The sequence below is a fragment of the Oryzias melastigma genome, linkage group LG4 (genome assembly GCF_002922805.2).
Source record: "Oryzias melastigma strain HK-1 linkage group LG4, ASM292280v2, whole genome shotgun sequence".
NCBI lineage: Eukaryota > Metazoa > Chordata > Actinopteri > Beloniformes > Adrianichthyidae > Oryzias > Oryzias melastigma.
Genome location: NC_050515.1, coordinates 28,158,382 through 28,179,190, shown reverse-complemented (window position 1 = coordinate 28,179,190; position 20,809 = coordinate 28,158,382). Strand labels below are relative to the sequence as shown.

Sequence of the window (20,809 nt, the reverse complement as noted above, 5' to 3'; positions counted from 1 at the left end):
TGTTGATTATTAGTTTTTTTCTTATCTGTCTGTTTGTCTTTCATTACTTACCCATAAGTTTTACATTTCTGACCCTTCTCCGAGTCAGGTTTAGAAACATCATGTTTAGGGCTGTCCTTATCATGACTGATACTAAGACTTCTGTCACATATGAAATCAAACGTTTCTTTATCCAGTTAAATACATAACATAGAAACCTACATTTCTGCAACTTTGATAGGCCTTTGATAAAAGATCTTCCTTGTTTGCTTATTAAAGCCTCAGTTTTGCCTTAGGGTGTACATTTGAACAGCGTGGTTTCAGTATGGATGGACTGTACCATCTTAATAAGTGGTCACCTGCTTCTCTGCAGGAACATTCTGTTGTGGTGAATATGGTGCAGACCTCTTATGTTTAATGTTGTTTGTCGCTAATACAGTAAGTTTTGATTAACTATATGTGTAGTGTATTATAGTCAGATCTGATTCACCTTCAGAGAAACATTTGCCATAAATGTCTCTGTGACTGCAGTGGGTCTCGTTTCAGCATCTGAAAACAGTTACACACATTTATACAGGCTACATCATTAGACTCGAAGTGGCTCTTTGTTCTACTCTCTAGTAATGTGTGAATAATCTCCAGGATGGAGCATCAGGTCTCTTGTCTTAATGTTGCTGCTGCTGTATTTTTTTTTCAAACAAAGAACAACAACAACAGAAAAAAGTAACACTGCACATTATCCCAAAAAAATATCTTGGATGTCACAAAAGATGTTCAGAGTTCAAAAAAGGGCTTTGGGTAAAGCTAAAAGCTTATCAAGTTCAAGCCCCTTTTTTCATATTCAGCCAAATTAAATATATAATATTATCTCTTTAACTATACTGAGTAATATGAATACAAAAGAAAATCAATTTCATGAAGAGACCACAAAAATAAACAATTTTGTGTATTTATATATACACTAATACACGTAATTACATACATATAACAGTCAAAATATTTTATTGGTTTCTCCATAATTATCAATTATATCACTCTTAATGAGTGATTTTAATTTATGTCTGGTTTGACAGTTTTTGATGTCTCCTCTACAGTGAGTCCATAACTGCTCCCCCTTGTGGAGATGCCGTGGAGTTTAATGTTTGTTCTCACAGGTGATCCTTTGTTACAAGAGTTCAGAATCCATGATTTTCAGGGGGATTTTTTTTAACGTTATCTATGTTATTAGTAGGTCGAATTTCCCTTACAAGATTAAACCACAATTGACAAAATATTCATATTATTCATTATAATGTAATTATTTTTTATTATATATTCATATATATATATATGTATGTAGGCGCGCCACGGAAAAAGTAACAAACACCTGTTTGAGCTGGAATTTCTAGTTTTTATCTGTTGCATTCAAAAATAAAATGTGTCAACATTTTATCGGTATTACTTATGTAAATAGAGAAGTACATTTAGTCAGAAACTACATGTTTTAGTATTTTTTATTTGGATTATTTAAACTATGATGGGTGGGACATCAATTGTCTTCCAATCCTAGAATGACTCTTAGAGCATTTAAAGTGTCTCTTTAAGACAATGCTTTTAAATTATTCTTATTTTTTTTTTTTTATGTTTCACACTGAGGAAAAATGTACTTTTTTGGGAGTCTGTGCTGAAGATGAGTTTTCCAACAGTACCGGTCCAAACAGTCACCTCGGCTGAATGGATGTGAACTAAGTTCACTGAAGGCAGAACTTCAGTGTTTTCTAAACCTCAGGATTCTGGAAGCAAAAAAATTAAATTGAAACTTCAAAAATGAAGAAACATCTGATCAGACTGGGTTCAAACAGGATCACAGATCTTGTAAAGGCAGTTTTTGTGCCTCAGTGGAGCCAACACAAGGGGGCGCTCTCACTTCCCTTGAGTGAACCAACTGGAGGATACATCTGAATGTAAAATTTAAACTCTTCAAATACCACAACAAATATTTTCACGTTGTTAAAACTCTTCTTTCCATAAATCCTCTGAACTTCCCTGCATGGATCTCTGTCCTCGTTCTAACAGGACTACCAGCTGCAGATGATCCAGGAATGTTGCTGCTTATTCTGGTTTTAATCACAAGTTCACATCTCTGCTCAACAATTCTCTCTGGATCAAAGTGAAAATAAGTAAACTCCAGTTTTATCTGCTCATATTGTCTTTAGCCAGACAAAAAACTCCAAAACAACTAAAGTTAAAACTTTATCTCTTGTAAAACATCCATTTTCCTCAAACAGGAGGCCTCCATCAAATGGTGGCATGAAAGTGTGATAATATGATCAGAGTGATGAAGACTCTCAGAGACTGAAATGATGAAGATGGCACATGCTTGTTCTTGAAGCTGTTTCTTCAGGAAGTGAATCCTGGATCAAACATCAAACCACCAGAAAACCAGTGTGAAAGCAGCTACAAGCAGGTCAAAGGTCAAGAGTGTTGCCTTTAGGTTTTCATGAGACATGCTGGTCCACACCTCTGAAGATCCTGCAGGTCAGACCAGGGGTCGGCAACCTTTAACAATAAAAAAAAAAAAAATCAATAAAAGGGCTATTTGGGCTCGTTTTCTACTGATCAAAACCTAGAAGGAGCCACAAAGTCTTACTTTTAAGTGTTGGATTTGTATTCATGACCTTCTTTTTTAAAAAATAATATGAATGATGTCTATTTTTTTTGGCAAAAACAAAAGCAAAAATATCAAAAGAATCTAGCATCTCTCAAAATGTGATTTTATTTTATTTTTTTACATTTAATAGAAGCTCAACTAACTTCTTTTCAAAATAAAAGAAGCTCAGTGCCAAACAGGATCATCTCAGTGCATCTCTGGACAGCTAGTAACCAATGTTGTGCAGCACAAGATAATATGTGCTTTATGTACTGATATGTACTGACTTACCTTCATCAGGCTCACCATATTTATTTGTTCACTTTGCACCTCATTCTCTGCGAAGTATTGCCTAGTTTACCCTAGCAATTTCTGAGCGGTTCTGATATATCTTTTGCCTACTCGTGTTTTGACCATTGCCTGTTTTACTCGCCTCCTTGTCTAGCTCCTCGTCTTTGACCTCTGCCTAGCCTTTGACCACATCTCTGTTTTTGCCCCTGTCTGTTTTGGATGTTTATTAAAACGTACGTGCTTGCACATGGATCCAAACGCCTCCGCGTCTTTGTCACACTTACACTGCTGGGTTTAGTTATTTTGTTTAGGAATGGACCTTGGTAGTTTTAGTTTGTGGAGTTTGTTTATTTTACTTTCTTTAGGTAGTTTTGGTTAGGCAGACATTATCAGGAGCTGCTGATTCTGACGGTCGACATGTCTGGGTAAGCAGTCTCCATGACTTTATATCTGTCCAAGGAGCCGCCATAGAGAGATAAAAGAGCCACATGTGGATCTGGAGCTGCAGGTTGCAGACCTCTGGTTTAGACAGAACTGGACCCAAACCTCATCTAATCTGGGTTTCTGCGTAAACAGAGCTGCTTCTGTCTGAACTCTCTCTTACCTGCAGGACTCCTCCAATCACCTTCCAGCTTTGAGGGGGTGGTGGAGCAGGAAAAAACCAGCCTGGTGACAGTGAGCCAAACCACCTTCTGATGAGAGCGTTCCTGGCATCATTACTGCAGGAAAATTCCTTGGAACGTTATTTGGCAGAATTCTCCTCACCCAATGGGATTTATGGCGACTCAACCTGTGCTGATTATGAAACGCCTGCAGCTTCACAGAGACAAAGAGCATGAAATGTTCCATAAAAGAGACAGAACTGAAGCTGAAACTGGGTTTGAGTCACAGATCTGAACTCTCAGATCATCATGTCTGTGAAGAATGTTCTCTTTAAGAGAGCAGCTCAGAAAATGAGAGCCTGCTGCAGTTCATCAACAGATCTGCCATCCTAGTGTGGTCAGTCGACGTGAAGCCTCTCTCTGCATTAACAGGGTCAAAAAAACTTTTTGAAAAGAGAGAGCCTCTTTCCCATTCAGCTGTTCCCCATAGACATGCTTGACCTGAAAGCAGAGAGATGACATAAAAGTAAGCAAAACATACTGAAAAAATACAGTATATCCTAACATGAATGAAGTATTTACAGAGTATGTGGTTTTTCTCACTCCATTTATTTTGTCTTTATGTTTCGAAATTGTCCAAAACAGGCAGACAGCTGTTTCTATGTGCAGCAGGTTTATTATCTCAGCATAGCAAAAAGTCCACAAACCTAGATCAGGGTCAATCACGAGCACGTGCAACGGGGGTATTCCAGACAGTCGCAACCATGCAACCATAGGGTTCTTTTTTATCTGGATGTGTGGAAACAAGATACCCCGGACACATACTTCAAGAGGGAGAATTAAAAAGTGAGTTTATTATCTCTGAAGAGGGTCTCTACGGTCCGCCCATTTGATTGGAGCCAGTAGCCTCTGTTAAAGATAAGAATACACCAGGGGGTCCAGACTTAAATGTCAGGCTACATAAAATCACTATAAAAAATACACATTTAATAAAACAATGAATAAATAAATGCAAAACAGTAACCCTGGCTGCCAAACAACCCTTCCTGAGTTTGCTAAAAAAAACAAAACAAAGAGGGATGGGCCATAACCGCATAATCCGTGCTTGTCTGTCCTCCAGGCCTGGTGCTGGCCTCCCGCCGCCGAGCTTGCCTCAGCCCCCCGCCCCTTCTCTCTCCTCCCCTCACTGACTGTCTCTGGGTCTCCCTGTCATATGACATATGACATACCCTTGCTCGACACCTGTGCTCAAGTCTCCAGCACTAGAGGTGGTGCATTCAGGGGCCCTCAGAATGTTAAAACAAAGTGAAAACCGTTGACTCTGTTATACATGGTTTCATACAAGAAGAGAATAGAGTAGTCAGTAGCGAGGGTCAGGGCAGGCAGCAGGCAAACAGATAAACCAGGGTCAGAAACAGAAGATCAGGTCCAGAATGAAACGCTCAGTAATGCAGGTAAAGTGGCACAAACAATACTTCACACAGAGAGTGAAGCTCTGTGTGCAGCTGAAGAAGCAGGTGGATGATTATCAGATTGTTGTCTGGTGAGTTAGAACTCTGGAGACCAGAGGGGGAGACAGAGCTCTGACTCCTGACAGAAATAGATTCAGTGACTGTTTTATTCTCACAATAACTGCACTGCGATTGATTTCTGCACACTTTTACACAATGGGCTTTCATCCCACACCTAAACAGATTATTTTAGTATCACTACTTTCTTTTTACACAATGTGACCTCTCACAGCTCCCACCGCATCCATCCATCTATTTTCTGTACCTGCTCATTCCTGTCCAGAGTCACAGGGTTGCTGGAGCCTACCCAGCCACTGTTGGGTGAAGCAATATTTTACAAACCTTCAAAAACACACTGTTTTATTTTGAACTCAGTAAGCATGATATTGTGAGGATTCTGCAGTTTAGCCTTTGACTGTGTATGAGAACTGGATGGGCGAGGAGGGGTCGCTTGTGTTCCAAATAAGAGGTACCCGCTGGTCCCAAAAAAGGCATTTATTTATTTATCAGTACATTTATTTATTTACACATTTAAACTAGAGTGGGAGGATAGAGCCTTAGAGATGTAACACCTTGTTTTATCATGTATCTATTGTAAAAGTCAAGCATTTTTCTCATGCAAACAAATCACCATCACAAATAATTATACCACCACATCTTAATGAAATGACATAATATACACCATGAGTTCCAAACCTGCACCTTATGGACAAACCATTACATCACATTTAGCTACAAGAACACGTTCAACTTGAGTATTTCATTATTATTTTTATGGAGCCTTTACAACAGATACAGAATTAACACAAAGTTGGAAATAATCCAAAATTCAAGACTCCAGATTTTTTTCAAAAACAGTAATTGTATAAAGGAAACAAAAATCAGAAACAGCAGTGAGGATAACAGCAAAGGGCAATGAGTCTATATTTATGTTTATAACTGTTACAAAATAAGATATAAGACAGAAGAAACAAAATAAAAAACAAAAAAAAAGGGAGGGGGCTCCACAGATCCAACTTGAGTTTTTAAAATAAAATATTCAACAATAAATCCTGACTTTATCAAGGCAGAACTGTCCCACAAAGCCAACTGAGTTTGAGTCTGAGTTTGTTCTGGCAGTTACTTAATCTGTGAGTCTAACCCAATCAGAAGATTTGGTTAAGCTCCTCCCACCTGAGAGCCTGAAGGGGTTTTTGATCTTTTTTTTCTGCAGTCACAAATTTATTCGAAATACCAATAGGAGTAAGTTAAATTATTTTTTAAGTATTTTTTATTTTTATTTTCTGCATTCAGTTACATTATTTTCTACATTGGTAGCCTATGCAAACACTCACCTGAGCACACCGATACCTGCTCACCTTTGGACAAACAGGATATTGTCTGAGTACAGGAACTAGACTTGTGTTTGGCTCTAAGCATAAACTTGTGTGATTGTGACTAGATCTGTACCTGTAACAAGTATGTGTCAACCTTTACGTGTGTAAAGGTTTGTGAGGCCAACTAGTATATTTACAATATTTAAGTGTTTTCCAGGTGAGTGTTTGGGGCCTTTTGGTTACCATCTACAGGTAAATGTTATATGCCTGTTTTTGTTTGTAATCCCGCCAACCCCCCCCCCCCCTTTGTTTTTCTTTAATCATCCTTCAACCTGTTCACCTCTTTTTTTCGTTATTGCACTCATGCTCTCCATCTCAGATTTTCCACTCTCCCTTTTTTCTGTTCAGTCCAAGAAGAAATAAAGAAACACATAAAAATACAGATTTGCCTTGAAGCAAAAGGGGTTTATATAGGTACACTCCTTGTGTGTCCATCGGTACATAACCAGCTATTGTAACAGTAACACAAGATGTCCTCAGCTTTTAGCTGTTTGCTCAGCTATAAACCAAACAAGTTTTAACATTATGCTCAATACTCTGTGGGCATCTGTATCACTTTCTGAACGATGTTCTTGTGTCATTTATCGGCACTGATTTAGATACGAAAACCAAGTGTAATTCATCTTCTGACAAAGGTTTCTATAAATCTCCAACAAAGATGGACTGGATTATATTTGAGGGTTTAAACAGTTTAACAGAAACAGATTTTTGGATTACACATGTTGACCTTTGCAGGATTCATAATGTAACAGCCTGCAGTGCTTCTACATCATCTGCACAGGAATGATACATTTGAGGGCTCCTATCCCCACACTTATATGTCCTCACGGTCCAAGACATTGATGGTGACGATGCCTGTTGCCGTCCTTCCTCCATCTTCTCCATTGAGGTCTTTAACTTGAACTGTCAGATTGTACTGTGCACATGTCTGGATGAAGACACAACAAAAGCAAATGCTGCTCAGTCTATTAAATACAGACATGTTCTTAATGCTGGTAAAAATGCTTTTGTCACATTTAGTGGAGCCGGTTGGGTTAAAACCCACGCATGCACGCAGAAAACATGCAAACTCCACACAGATAGGACCCCTGTTGGTGGTTTCAAGTCCCCCAGTCAGGACTTGAACTAGGAGCCTTCTTGCTGTGAGGCAAGAGAACTAACCAGTGCACCACCATGCAGCCCCATGTAATATACATGTATGCAACATATGAATTTTATATATATTTAAGATCTTGGATAGTTCATGGCTAATGTGTTTTTCTTTGAAAAGGGGATCTTAAGGTACACTCATGTCAAATTTGGTGCTTGTATTACTAAACGCACACATTTTTTAATAAACGTCTCCACAAATTTTCATCAATAAGCTGTAGCTTCATTGAGCTTCATGCTCTCCCCCTCCGCACTTGCCTTAAACACTTATGTGATGACCGTTCACGTGAGACTTGCAGAGAAAGAAGACAGAGAGGGCTAAAGAGAGTCAATAAAAAGAGCAAAAGAGCACAGCTCCCTGGTGTAGAACCAACAGATTGGCCACAATATTCCCCTGTTCTCAGTCTTTCTCCTGTTCCCCAGCAGAACCATCCCCAATAACCTGGTTCTGAAGCCCAACATGAGAAATTATTCATGTTCTTCTAACTAAACCAGACCAGTGACAGCAAGAAGGAGGAGCATGAAGTTGGAAAAGTTCATACTTCTCTGTCCAGGTTAGGATTCTTCACACTGATCACTCCGCCCTTGTCAATACTGAACATGTCATGCGGTGGATTCTGACTGATTAAGCTGTAGGCAAGTTCTGAATTTTTGTTGCCTGGTTCATCTGCATCGGTTGCGTTCACTTGAGTAACAAATGTTCCTGAAAAACAGGTTAAAGAAAACAGAAATTAGGCGACATGCATCATTCAGGGAACTTTAGTGAAAATCTATAAACTGAGGGTTTTGTTCTACAGAAAATGCAAACCAAGAAAAGTCAAAACTTGAAGTAAAATGGGGAAATTCTAGAACATCTACCTGTAGGACTGAGCTCATACACGTCCACAGGTGACATCACTGGAAAGACCGGGTCGTTGTCGTTTTCATCCTCAACTTTGATTCTTAGTTCAACCGGTCTTGCAGCATGTAAACCGTTAGCATATCTGGCGATACCTTTAAGCTGATCAAAATGATAGTGTTTTGTTAGATTTCTGATGGTGACATCTAAAGATGACTATGCAGTTTTTCCTAGAATAAATAGAACATAGAAAAACTCACAACATATGTGTCTATTTCCTCCCTGTCAAGGATTTTGGTCACACGGACATCTCCGGTCTCGTGGTTGACCACAAACACGTTGAAGGGTTTCTGGTTTGCACCAGGACCCTCCAAGTAATACTCAACCTTTTGGTCCTGTTGGAAATCGGAGCGAATCTGGAACAAAAGGAGATTTGGCATTAACCATGGCTCAAAGACGGAAACAGCAGAAGTTCATGAGATCATTTTTTCAGTGGGTCATCAGGACTTGTTCTCAGGCTGAGCAACCTGAGTCCAGGTCCACAGACTGATGTTCTGTCCGTTTGGTCGCTGACACTCACCTTGGCGATGGATAATTCTTTAGTGTAGTCTTTATTTTCCTTTAAGGGTTTTGGAGGAAGAATCCATTCTCTTTTTTTTCTCACCAGATTCTTCCCAGAAGTTTGTCTGACCACAATCGCAACTTGTACCTGGAGCAGAAGATCCAGAAACTCCATAACAATCTAATAATCCATAATAAGCAGGACCATTCAACAGTCTTCTACTGTATATGCTGAGCAAGAACATAATCAAAGCCACAAACACAAAGTTAAACAGCATTAAAATACATTTCAATCCACAATAAAACAAGATAAAAAGCTTTGGAGTCAAATCAAATAGAATCAAACCTGTGATTAGAGGGAGACTGCTCTCCCACTGAACCACAGCCATCCTCAAATCATTTTAAACGTTCCTTCTATGATCATTTGCTGCTCTCCCAAGTAACTTCTTTAGTTCAACCTGCTTTACTATCATGTTTGTTTTTTTAAAGTTCCACTCAAACTTTATATTTTTCTCCTATTGTAAAAACCTTCCCAATGGTCTTTTAATTAGGATTTTGCCATTTTTAGCAGAAAACGTAAAAATCTTAAATTGTTTTATATTTGTTCTCGATTATGAAAAAATGCTACAATAACATGTTAATAACTCCAATAACACTATTTTTTATTGAAAATTGCAAACACTTTGTTTGTCCTTTTTCCTGTGATCTTCAAATACCACAACAAATATTTTCACGTTGTTAAAACTCTTCTTCCCATAAATCCTCTGAACTTCCCTGCATGGATCTCTGTCCTCGTTCTAACAGGACTACCAGCTGCAGATGATCCAGAAATGTTGCTGCTTATTCTGGTTTTAATCACAAGTTCACATCTCTGCTCAACAATTCTCTCTGGATCAAAGTGAAAATAAGTAAACTCCAGTTTTATCTGTGCATTAAACTGCTGTCACACTAATGTTGTTTTCATTAGTAAAAAATATTTTTTTTCTCATATTGTCTTCAGCTAGACAAAAAACTCCAGAACAACTAAAGTTAAAACTTTATCTCTTGTAAATGTAATGAAAATGAAAAGAACATTTAACATGTTTTCTAAAACATAATCACAGTTAAATAATCAGTTTTTTTGCATTCTTAAAGTGTTGGGAAACAAAACAATTCATTTTGAATTTGAACTCACCAGGACCAGAACCACGAGGACAGACTGAAAGAGCCGAGCCATGTCTGAAAATGTTCAGGAATGTAGCAGCTGTAGCATCCCTCACCAGAAACACAAGCAGTTTATATACAGGTTACTTTTCCTTGACTTCAGGGCCAAACTGAGAATGCTCCCACCCCCACTACAAAATGTGAAGACGAAATGATCCCGCCTCTTTAATCTGTCTCCCTGTCAGACCTCCACAAACCTCTCAGAAGCTGGAATCATCTTCATCCCACAAAGATGGATCTGCATGTCTCATTTTTCATCAGTGTCTGGAGAAACAACCAGCCCCCGGGGTGTGGGAGGGGCCAGCAGATCCCTGTGGTCTTGAGCAGGACGGACTGTTGTTGACTGTCAGCATAAAAGCTTCAAATGGGTTTGGAGGATCCAACACCACGGTCCCACAAGATCTGAATCTGAGCTGAGCAGACGTATCCAAACACCATTAATGTACATACAAAGAGTGAAAACAGTCGACTATTATTTTTAGTTTTAAAGAGGTGTGTAAAACTCAAAACAGCTTAAAAGTTTAAGACTGGCTGCCTCTGCCTCACGAAAGCACCCCAACAGGCTGGAGGTAAAGCAGACAGACAGCTGTTTCCACTCTTGCACCAGGTGGAGGACAGAGTGGACCTTAAATAGGACGAGTCACAGGTAAAGTGAGAGTGCATTGTACAGGGAGAGAGCTGCTGCACATGACATTTATTAGTAATATCTTACTCTACCTTACTGCAAAAGTTAATATATAGCAACATCGTCATTCACCTTTTAGAACAAACAAAACCAAAATAAAGAAGAAAAAGAACCCTATTAAAAGGTTTCTGCTTCCCACCACTGTTTCTACTGTGCTTAGAGCCTGTTTGTGCTGCTCTCTAAAAAGAGTAGAACAGACCATTGAAGAAAATCTCATTTTTTGGCAATTTCTCTCATGGAATAGTCTTCATTTCTAAGGACAACAATAGACTGTTGAGTTTCACGTGAAAGTTCTCTTTTTCTGGCTATTTTTTATCATTTTAAGCACCCCACAACTGTGATGCTCCTAATACTCAACCTAGTCTGTTTTAACTTTTTTCAACTGTGCTAACATGATCGCACAAAGCTTTTCCAATCCTTCTGACACAATGAGCAAATACATCTTACCATTAGAACACTGGAGCGATAGTGGAAATGGGCCTTTAGTCTCCTATGTCGATAACACACCAAAACATTTGAAGCATAGTCATTTTTTAATCATTTACCACGTTAATAATGTATGGAGTGTATTTCGATTAGTTAAAGTGATTTTTATTGACAAATTGTGTTTTTCTTTCAACAATAAAACCATTTCTAAATGACCTCAAACTTCTGAACAGTTGTGTATGTAAGAATGAAATATGTCTCTATAAAAGCGTAAAGCAGTAAAGTGATCTTGTGAATTTGTAAGATTAAAAACCAGAACCTAAGGCTGATGGTGTGTTCTAGATGTCAGCTCCTGCTTGAACAGTGTTGATGGGATGAGTGTTGAACAGGTCTGAACAAAGCAGACATGATAGTGTGATAGTGGATGATTGCAGCTGCAGCTACAATGTGAGTCAGACTAAAGTTTTTAGTTTTAAGACCATGTCCACATTAAACATGGAGGCAAATTTGTTTGCCACAAAGCAACACCCCACTGCAAACGTCAGCCAAGAGAGACTGTAGGGACTGTCAAGTTCATGGTGTCGTTATTAAAACTTAAGTCACGTTTTCAAACGTGCAAAAGTTAGCATGAAACACTGTTCTACAGATGAATCCTGAAATGTAAAAGCCTTTTAAACATAATGTTCTATATTAACTAAAAAAATATTAGTCCAAAAAAAATGTTTCATAGGTTAATTTCTGGTTCTAAAAATTCCTTTTGATATAAGTGCTTGTCTGTAGGTATGCCTCTTCTCTGTTGTTCAGTTGCTGGTTGGCTCCAGCAAACCCAGGACCCCAAATGGGAATAAAACAACGTTAGAAGATGGACGGATGGAAATTATATTTAAAAAAATCTATATTTTCTAAATCGACAGATGTCAGAGACAGAAATGTTCATCCTGGAGCTTCAGTTACAGGCTTCTGGACCATCATCATGTTCAACAGCTTTTTTCAGTTTTCATTGCATATTTATAGACTTGGAGCTGAGCCATACCTCTGGAAGAAGAAGTTGTTTCTGCAGACTTTTGCTCCTCTTTTCCGTGTTCGTGCATGAGTAGGTAAAACATGCTGAAGTCTGCTTGCAAAGGTGGTCCAGATCATGGTTGAGTAAATTCTGGTGCTTTATAGACCTGCTGTGATTGCAAAACATTAGACACCCAGATCTAAAGCAATGTCAGCTTCATGACCCCTGTATCGTGTTGAGTAACAACCTTCTTAGCGGTCACTTGTTGTACTCGAGTTTTGGAATGAGTTTCACGAACTTTGAGGTTCACTAGAGTGAAGGCAGGGTGGGGTCAGATGTTTTGTCAACGACACAGTGACTATCAGGATTAGGATTTAAACCCCCAACATTCTTCCTCCTGAGTAAAACAAGAACGTTTTTCCAATCCAAGGAGGGCTGTTATTACATGTTTTTTAACCTTAATTTAAGTATATAAATCACTCTGATAAACTAGTGAAAATATTTAGATTTCTAATCTGATTCTTGTTCTTGATTAACGATGCTGATCATATCAATAATTGGCTGTCATGGTATTATTTTGGCGGCATGTGTCATAATGCTTTACAGCATGTCAACATCAGCAGCTCCCAGCATGCCCTGCAGCTCCCTGCCTGTTCTGCAGAGTCTGTGAGGAATCCAGCCTCACTTTAGTTCACCTTAGTCTAGAACGAGCATCACGTGACAAGGGTTCGATTCCCAGTTTCAGTCAAGTGACTTTGAGCAACAAACCTGCCGCCTCACTGACAGCAGAGTAGAACTAACAGCTCTTTATCAATGCTGATCGGTCATAATTTATCTCACTCTGTGTCAAGATCTCTTAAATATTTCTGGTTTCATTTTGGGGAGGACATTTCTTTGGCAGTGTGAGAATCCTCTAATGAAGACAGTTGCTGTAAATGTTTGATCATAGTCATAGATATTGTTTATTAATTTCTATGGCGCCTTAACATGTCAAACAAGGCGCCGCACAAACAATAACAGCAGAGAACAGACTGGCCTTTTTCCAGAAAATTCTCACCTTTTTCATGCAAACATGCACATTTATGTCATCCAGGATTATATTTTTATATCTCAGCAGGAAGTGCATGGTCCAATTTATATTTTTCTCATTTTTGGAGAATTAAGATCCTACAACTTCAAAACAGACTTTATTAAAGTCTAATAAAAAACATTTGTTCACATAAACTGGTGTAAATTACATCAGGGAATGACTATTTAGAGGAAATTAAACCCAAATCCTCCAGCACAGTTTACACAAACAGGAGGCCTCCATCAAATGGTGACATGAAAGTGTGATAATATGATCAGAGTGATGAAGACTCCAAGAGACTGAAATGATGAAGATGGCACATGCTTGTTCTTGAAGCTGTTTCTTCAGGACAGATCCTGGATCAGAGATCAAACCACCAGAAAACCAGTGTGAAGCAGCTACAAGCGGGGTCAAAGGTCAAGAGCGTTGTCGTGTAGCCTTTAAGTTTCCATGAGAAATGCTGGTGCACACCTCTGCATGTCCAGTAGGTCAGGCAGAACCGGACCCAAACCTCATCTAATCTGGGTTTCTGCGTAAACAGAGCTGCTTCTGTCTGAACTCTCTCTTACCTGCAGGACTCCTCCAATCACCTTCCAGCTTTGAGGGGGTGGTGGAGCAGGAAAAAACCAGCCTGGTGACAGTGAGCCAAACCACCTTCTGATGAGAACGTTCCTGGCATCATTACTGCAGGAAAATTCCTGGGAACGTTGTTTGGCAGAATTCTCCTCACCCAATGGGAGTTATAGCGACTCAACCTGTGCTGATTATGAAACGCCTGCAGCTTCACAGAGACAAAGAACACGAAGCGTTCCATAAAAGAGACCGAACTGAAGCTGAAACTGGGTTTGAGTCACAGATCTGAACTCTCAGATCATCATGTCTGTGAAGAATGTTCTCTTTAAGAGAGCAGCTCCGAAAATGTTCAGTTAAACCAGAAAAGGTTTTGTTCAAGGATTTAGAATATAGTCTAATGATTACATTGTTCTGCCATATTTTTTAAAACCTTTGAAGGAAAAAAGGAATTTGTTTATGTGCGTGATTTAAATAAACGCTTTAAGATTTTAATTGTTTAACTGTGTTTCTTTTTGCTGTTTTTGAATAAACAAATGTGCATAAATGTGCACGTTTGCCAGCCTCAGAAAACAGTCAGTGGAGGATTGGCAGTCTCTCAGGGTTGATAATCTTGACTTATCACAGGAGGTATATGATGGTATGTATATAAACAGACATAGGCTGCACGGTGGCGCAGTGGTTAACGCTCTTGCCTCACACCAAGAAGGCCCAGGTTCGGATCCCGGCTGGGGGATTTGGGACCTTTCTGTTTGAAGTTTGCATGTTCTCCCCGTGCATGCGTGGGTTTTCTCCGGGAACTCCGGCATGAGTCTGACTCTAAATTGCCCCTAGGTGTGAATGTGAGAGTGAATGAGTGTGTGATTGAGGCCCTCCGACAGACTGGCGACCTGTACTGGGTGAACCCCGCCTTCGCCCGTCAGCAGCCGGGTTAGGTTCCGGCACCCCCGCGACCCCGAAAGGGACAAAGTGGTCAGGAAAATGAATGAATGAACAGACACAGAGGGATGAAGGTGAATGCAGATGTTTAATATCTGTTAAACAGATGGCAAAAGATGCTTAAATGCAAAAAAATGGCAGTTGGATTCAAACAGTGCTTAAAAATAGATGTTAAAAATCCCAGACTCTTAAGGCCTTAGTTACAGTTGTCCTTCAGGTGCATACAGGCTGTCTGTAGGGAAAAAATGGGCAAACCTGGTGGTCCACACAAGTTGTAGAACGTCTGTTGAGCCTGGTAAAAAACATTCATGCACATTTTTTCTACAAGTGGTGTCATGTTGTAGCCATGACATGAAAGAGTAAGTAAGGATGAAGTAGGTGAGACGCAGGTGTGTCGTATAGATTTTACATAGATTTTACCCCCATCCAAAATCTCTCATTAGAGCCTGTTAGTGCTGTTCACTTATTCTCAATTACACCACCCAGTCTGACTTTAAAAATGTGTTTTCTGCTTTTCCTGTTTTCTATGGTAAGGTGACCTGGAGTGTCCAGAAAAGTGCCTAATAATTTTATTACTATTATCAGGTTGTAGTTTGTGTGGACGTCATACAAGTTCTTGTGTTATCACATTCAAACCTCATGCATGCAGCATTTGTGTGGAGTAAGTAAGGAGCCAGCGAGTACCTTTCTAAAAACTAGAGTAACATAAGGAGGGCGTACGACAGCACCACCCGCCTGTCATAAGTACTGACTTCCCACACACACAACAATGGTACGTTCCACATTCATGCTGTTCATTGAGATAGCCATACAAGCCTCAGGGAACCACCTTAAAATGCGTCAGTTCCTCCACGCCACGGGAACGGACAACCCAAAAACCCACAGCACCCACACAGGTCAACCCCCATGCAGGTCCATGTGACTAAGATTAAAGCTGAAAGCTAGCACAAAATGATGCAGGAAAATTCAAAAAGATGCTAAAAGAATTTTTAAAACTTTTTAGATAAAAAAATAAATAAATAAACAGATGTATTCAAAGGTGCAGATTGATGCAAACAGATGCAGGATAGTGCATGCAGAAAGTTGGTAAACAGATTCAAGCTGGCAAAAGCAGGTAAAGGGGTATGTCTGTTTTTATCTAATAATTAGATCTGAGTCATTTTGCCACAGTGATAATTGTTTTTAATTACTGTCAGTTTGTATGTCTGTTTTCTGATTTATCTTGCATTAATAAACCAGGTTAAGTAAGTAGTGATGAAAGATGAGCAGATCAAAGTAATACAGGTTTGGAACTGTTTCCCTTTGGTTGTCCTTCTTTGTTCCGTCACCAGTTGTTTGGTTAAGACAAGGAGGTGATTCCAGCCTGTTTCAGGACTGGATTGGGTCAGATGGAACAATATTCAACCCAAATAATTTTGTTCTGCCCTCTTAAACTAAACCAAATCCTTCAGATCCCTTTGGAGTGATCAGCTGTTTAAGCTAACAGCTGCTGTGTCCACCAAAGGCTTTTATTTGGAAGTCTGTTTTATAAACCAAAGAAAAACTCATTTTCAGAAGAAACCGTTCAAGCAAAGACACTAAAACCTGAAGAGGAAGTAGACAGTAGAGGATTTTAATGTCGGTGGCGATGAAAGTCATAATTTTTTTGCAGAACATTGGATTATTTCTGTTAACCATAATCAATCGCCTGTGATAAAGGTTAAAAATTGCCATTACAAATGTAACTGAGTAAGAGTAAATCGAGTTAACAGTTCAATGTGTTTAGACTACTTTAAAAAATGCAGACTTTTTTTTTTTTATAAAGGCTGCTTAAGCAAAATTAAGATCTAAAAGGGAAACATTTCAACAAATCTTCTGTGCTATGGCGCCCTCTGCTGGACAAACACCAGAACACATCTGTCTACATCCTGTATTCTTCTTTACTTCTTCACCCAAAGTATGGAAGTTTATTGAGTTGTAAATTTTAATATTGAATTCTTAGTTGCAAAATATATTATTAAAAACCTGAATTGCATATTGAATTGAAAAATGAATTTTCAAATTGCATGATCAAATTGCAAACTGAACTGTCAATTAAGAATTGGATAATACTTTGAATTATGGCTCAAAAAACTTCCATGCATAGAACAGCCTGGAGTAACAATAGAAAAACATCAGAAATGTGTTCTGCGGTATGTTCCAGTAAATGTGGGTTTTAGGTGTAAACTATCCAACTACCAACAAACTCCACCCAAACTTAAAGTTCGGCAGAAAAAACTAAACTCCAAACATTCCTGTTAACTTAGAAGCAGGTGAAGTCATGAAATCAGCTCTTTAGGAGTGCAATACAGCAAACTTCCCTTGATTTACAATAATACCGGATGAAACACTTTTTGATCAGATGGATAATAATCTTTGGGTTAACAGTTCTGCATGTTGAACCTTTTGAGAGTCTTCTTGAAATGTCGTCATCACAACCATCAGATTGAAATAACCTTCCCCCTGTGCTGCTTTATGTAAAAGTTCTCACTTGCTTGTTAAAATCCCATTCGGATCATCTTTTAATCTTTTATAAAAGTGTTTCCAGTGGTCTCTTAGATATGATTTAGCAGTTTTTTGTTAAAATTATTAAAAAAAAACCTGTTGTTTTCTGTGGCATGTCCAAACACGGTCTGTATCAGTGCTGTGTTGAAGATCCACATCCGTGTTCCCATCATAAATCATTTCGATAAACAGGTTTTCTTTTCTTACCAGAGAGGAGTCGATCTGACTCTAGAACAACTCACTATGACATTTTCCCGTGTGACTGTCAGCTACAGGCTGAATTTTTCTCTTGACCATCAGCTGGTTCCTCCGCTTTAGTCTGTGTTTGTCTTTCAGTGCTTGACTTGATCACAAACTTTAAATTTCTGTTTCTGAATCTTCTCTGAGTCGGGATCAGAAATAAAATAGACGGATCTGATCTAAAGCAATAAACACTGTTCTGTCAGATTTGGACCAGTCATGTTCTGTTTAAATGCAGAGCCAAAGACCTACATTCCAGCATATTTGATGGGTGTGAGCTTTCATCTGTCAGGATTTGATCAAGAGTCTTCCCTGTTGTTTTTAATCTAAGCGTATATTCAGACTGGGAAAGTTTGCTGGTCTGGACCAAATCCGCTTAATTTGGTCTGGATCGAGTCCTGTACCCTGTGTTTGATCTGTATTCAGACTGCCTTCAACCAGACTATTCTGTTTCAAACCAAACCCTGTAAAAAAGCCACATGACAGAAGATCTCTTCAGTCATTGGCCAGGAACAGTGCCATCGTACCTGAACCTGTGGAGATGAACACAGAACTGTTATCCTGCAATGCAAATATGTTTTTAGACCTTCCCTTTGTAGACAATCCCTTAAGCAATCATGCGGCTGCTGGAGGCTATCCCAGCCACTGTTGGGCGAAAGCAGGATCCAGGTCACCAGTTTGATGCAGGACCGCACACACACCTAGGGACGATTTAGGGCAGAATGTTTCAATAATCTATATGTACTGAATTATATTTCCACTGAAAAACCCTGGTGCCTAAAGAGTTACAAATAAATGTATAATTTACGAAAAACATTAGAAAGAGAAAGAATGGAAGAGGGGGTGAAAGGGGATGAAAGGGGAAGGAAAAAATAAAACAAAAATGAACCTGCTGCCCCGCAAGGTTCTTCAGTATTGGATCAAGCCTGGAGGTTGTGGGGACAGTGTGGTGCTGGTGGCCTGTGACACTTGGACGTGGGGGGAGTGCTAGTCGACTGCGCTGAGTCCGCCTTCGACCGCGCTTAAGTCAACCTTTCGCACGTATGTCTGTGATCTCACTGTATGTATGTGACGTCAGCAATGTCCAGCCAGGCTTGATCCAACAGTGCGATTGTGGCTGACTGCTATTTATACCCCACCAATCATCACACCTGTAAAGTCATGGTTTTAACTCCGGTGTTTTTTTTTTGGCAAATTCGAATTGTACACTATATGGTTGTTACCTGTAAATAAAATATGAAGAAAAATAAATATCATTTTAAATGTTTTTTCCTTTACAAAGATACATTTTTGAGCCCCAGTGCATGCTGGGAAACGTGACGTGTGATGCCTAGGTGACCAGAAATGACTGAAGAGGGGTTTGCTGTAAAACAAGCAGGACGGTAGCTCACACGGAACAGGGTTGGAGCCCCTCAGATTTAGAGACACCAACAAACCTATGAGGTATCTTTTTGGATTGTGGGAGGAAGTCGAGTGCTCGGAGAAAGCCCACACATGCACGGAGACAGTAGCGGTTTTAGGCACGGGCAATACGGGCAGCTGTCCGGGGCGCCGATTCAAAGGGGGCGGCATCTCACCGCTGGGAGGAAAAAATAATCTGCGCAGCTATGATCGTCTACTACTACATGTCAAGTGTTGAACGGCCTGAAATCAGCGAATTAGCGCCCTCTGCTGGTGCAGGCGCACCTGTCCGCTGAGCAGGAGACGGACAGGTGTTTAGAGAGGGAGGGGCGGAGGGACAGTTCAGCTGCGGGTCTCTCCTAAACGAAGAGGACGGATGAGGAAGGAGGGCGGGGTCTACTTTGTAGAATGTTTTATTTTTAAGTCAGTCATAACATGACATTCTATAACCCATGTTTCAATACAGGAAAAGCTCTAAATTAACAACAACAAAACGTGGGTTAAACTTTATTTGGCGGTCAGAAAAGCTCTTTGACTTTGACAGGTGAGTCTCTGTTCTTCATCTCTGAGGCTCAAACACAACATGATGGAGTCTGCTTCTCCCCCACTGTTGGTCACCACAAACATCCATTTTGGAGTTGATTCAAAACATTTAATCAGGACTTTATTGCGCAGACTTAAATGGTTTAATTGTCACATTCACTGCGGCACGAGGTGTGTTCAGAGGCTGCATGGAATTTCCGCACTTATGCACTTGCATTAAGAACTCGCTATTGCTGCATTCAGGTGTGCTGGGAATTTCTAGTATTTGCTCACACTGACCCCAGCAACACAAACACACTTATTTGGTGCTCCATTTCATTGTGACTCACAACAACACTGATCAGTAACATTACACACAATTATGCAAAAATGTTGCACATATTAAGCATGTTTTTATATGCATGACATTAAAAAAAACCTTTAAAATAATTATTTTACTGTTCTCAACTAGTTTTAATCTTTACTCTTCTATGATTGAAAAAAAAATAAACATACCTGATCCTGGAAATTAGCAGCCAATAAGGAGCTTCAATGCAAGGTTGGCTGGAAAACATGTAGGACACCGGCCCTCGAGGCCTGGACTTCAATACCCCTGCTTTACATCCTTGAATTTGTTCAAAAGTTGAAAATTTGCTTTATAATCCAGTTGATTATAACTTAACATAGCTTTAATTCTGGTTGTGCTTATCTTAATAAATTGATTTTCTGTGAGAGATCAAGCTGAAAATTAAGTCAAAATGTGTCAGTATGATGTTGATAATCTACAACAGATTGATGTAGAATTATGGCTAACATTGTTAGGATCCTCGTTGAATGATTCCTACCGTCCCTCAACTGTTTGTCAATGAGTTGAATAAAGTATTTTGCTTTTTAACTTTACTACTTACTTACTTTATCCTTTACAGTTACATTAAAAAATAAAAACAAGCATTTTATCTTAACCAAAGAGCCACACTGGAGGGGTTAAAGGACCACATGTGGCTCCAGAACTGCAAGCAGCAGACCGCTGGTGTAGAATTTACTCTGGAATAATATTCCTGCATTTTTATTATTCATAATTAAAAGTTATGAAGTTAAGTTAAAGTTAATTAAAAGTCAAGTTAAAAAGTTACGGTTTTAAACTCTTAGAAACTGGCATTCTGCTGGTTTATTGGACTATTTTGACACTCACTAAGATTTTTTACGCTATTTTGGAGTTAGGTAATATTTCAGCTACAAGCTAGCTATTTTAGCTAATTTAGGCTTTTCTCTGTTTTTTTTTTTTTTTTTTT

At 39.3% G+C, this 20,809-nt stretch overlaps 1 protein-coding gene across 1 annotated transcript in view; it reads right to left on the bottom strand.

Moving 5' to 3' along the window:
- Positions 1–10,374, bottom strand: part of LOC112136786 (desmoglein-2) — a 39,767-nt gene extending 29,393 nt beyond the window's left edge. The window contains exon 1 of the mRNA XM_036211679.1: positions 10,111–10,374. Within this exon, the coding sequence (XP_036067572.1) occupies positions 10,111–10,152 (42 nt within the window). The 5' untranslated portion in view covers positions 10,153–10,374. The remainder of the gene's footprint in view (positions 1–10,110) is intronic.
- Between the last annotated feature and the right edge of the window lie 10,435 nt (positions 10,375–20,809).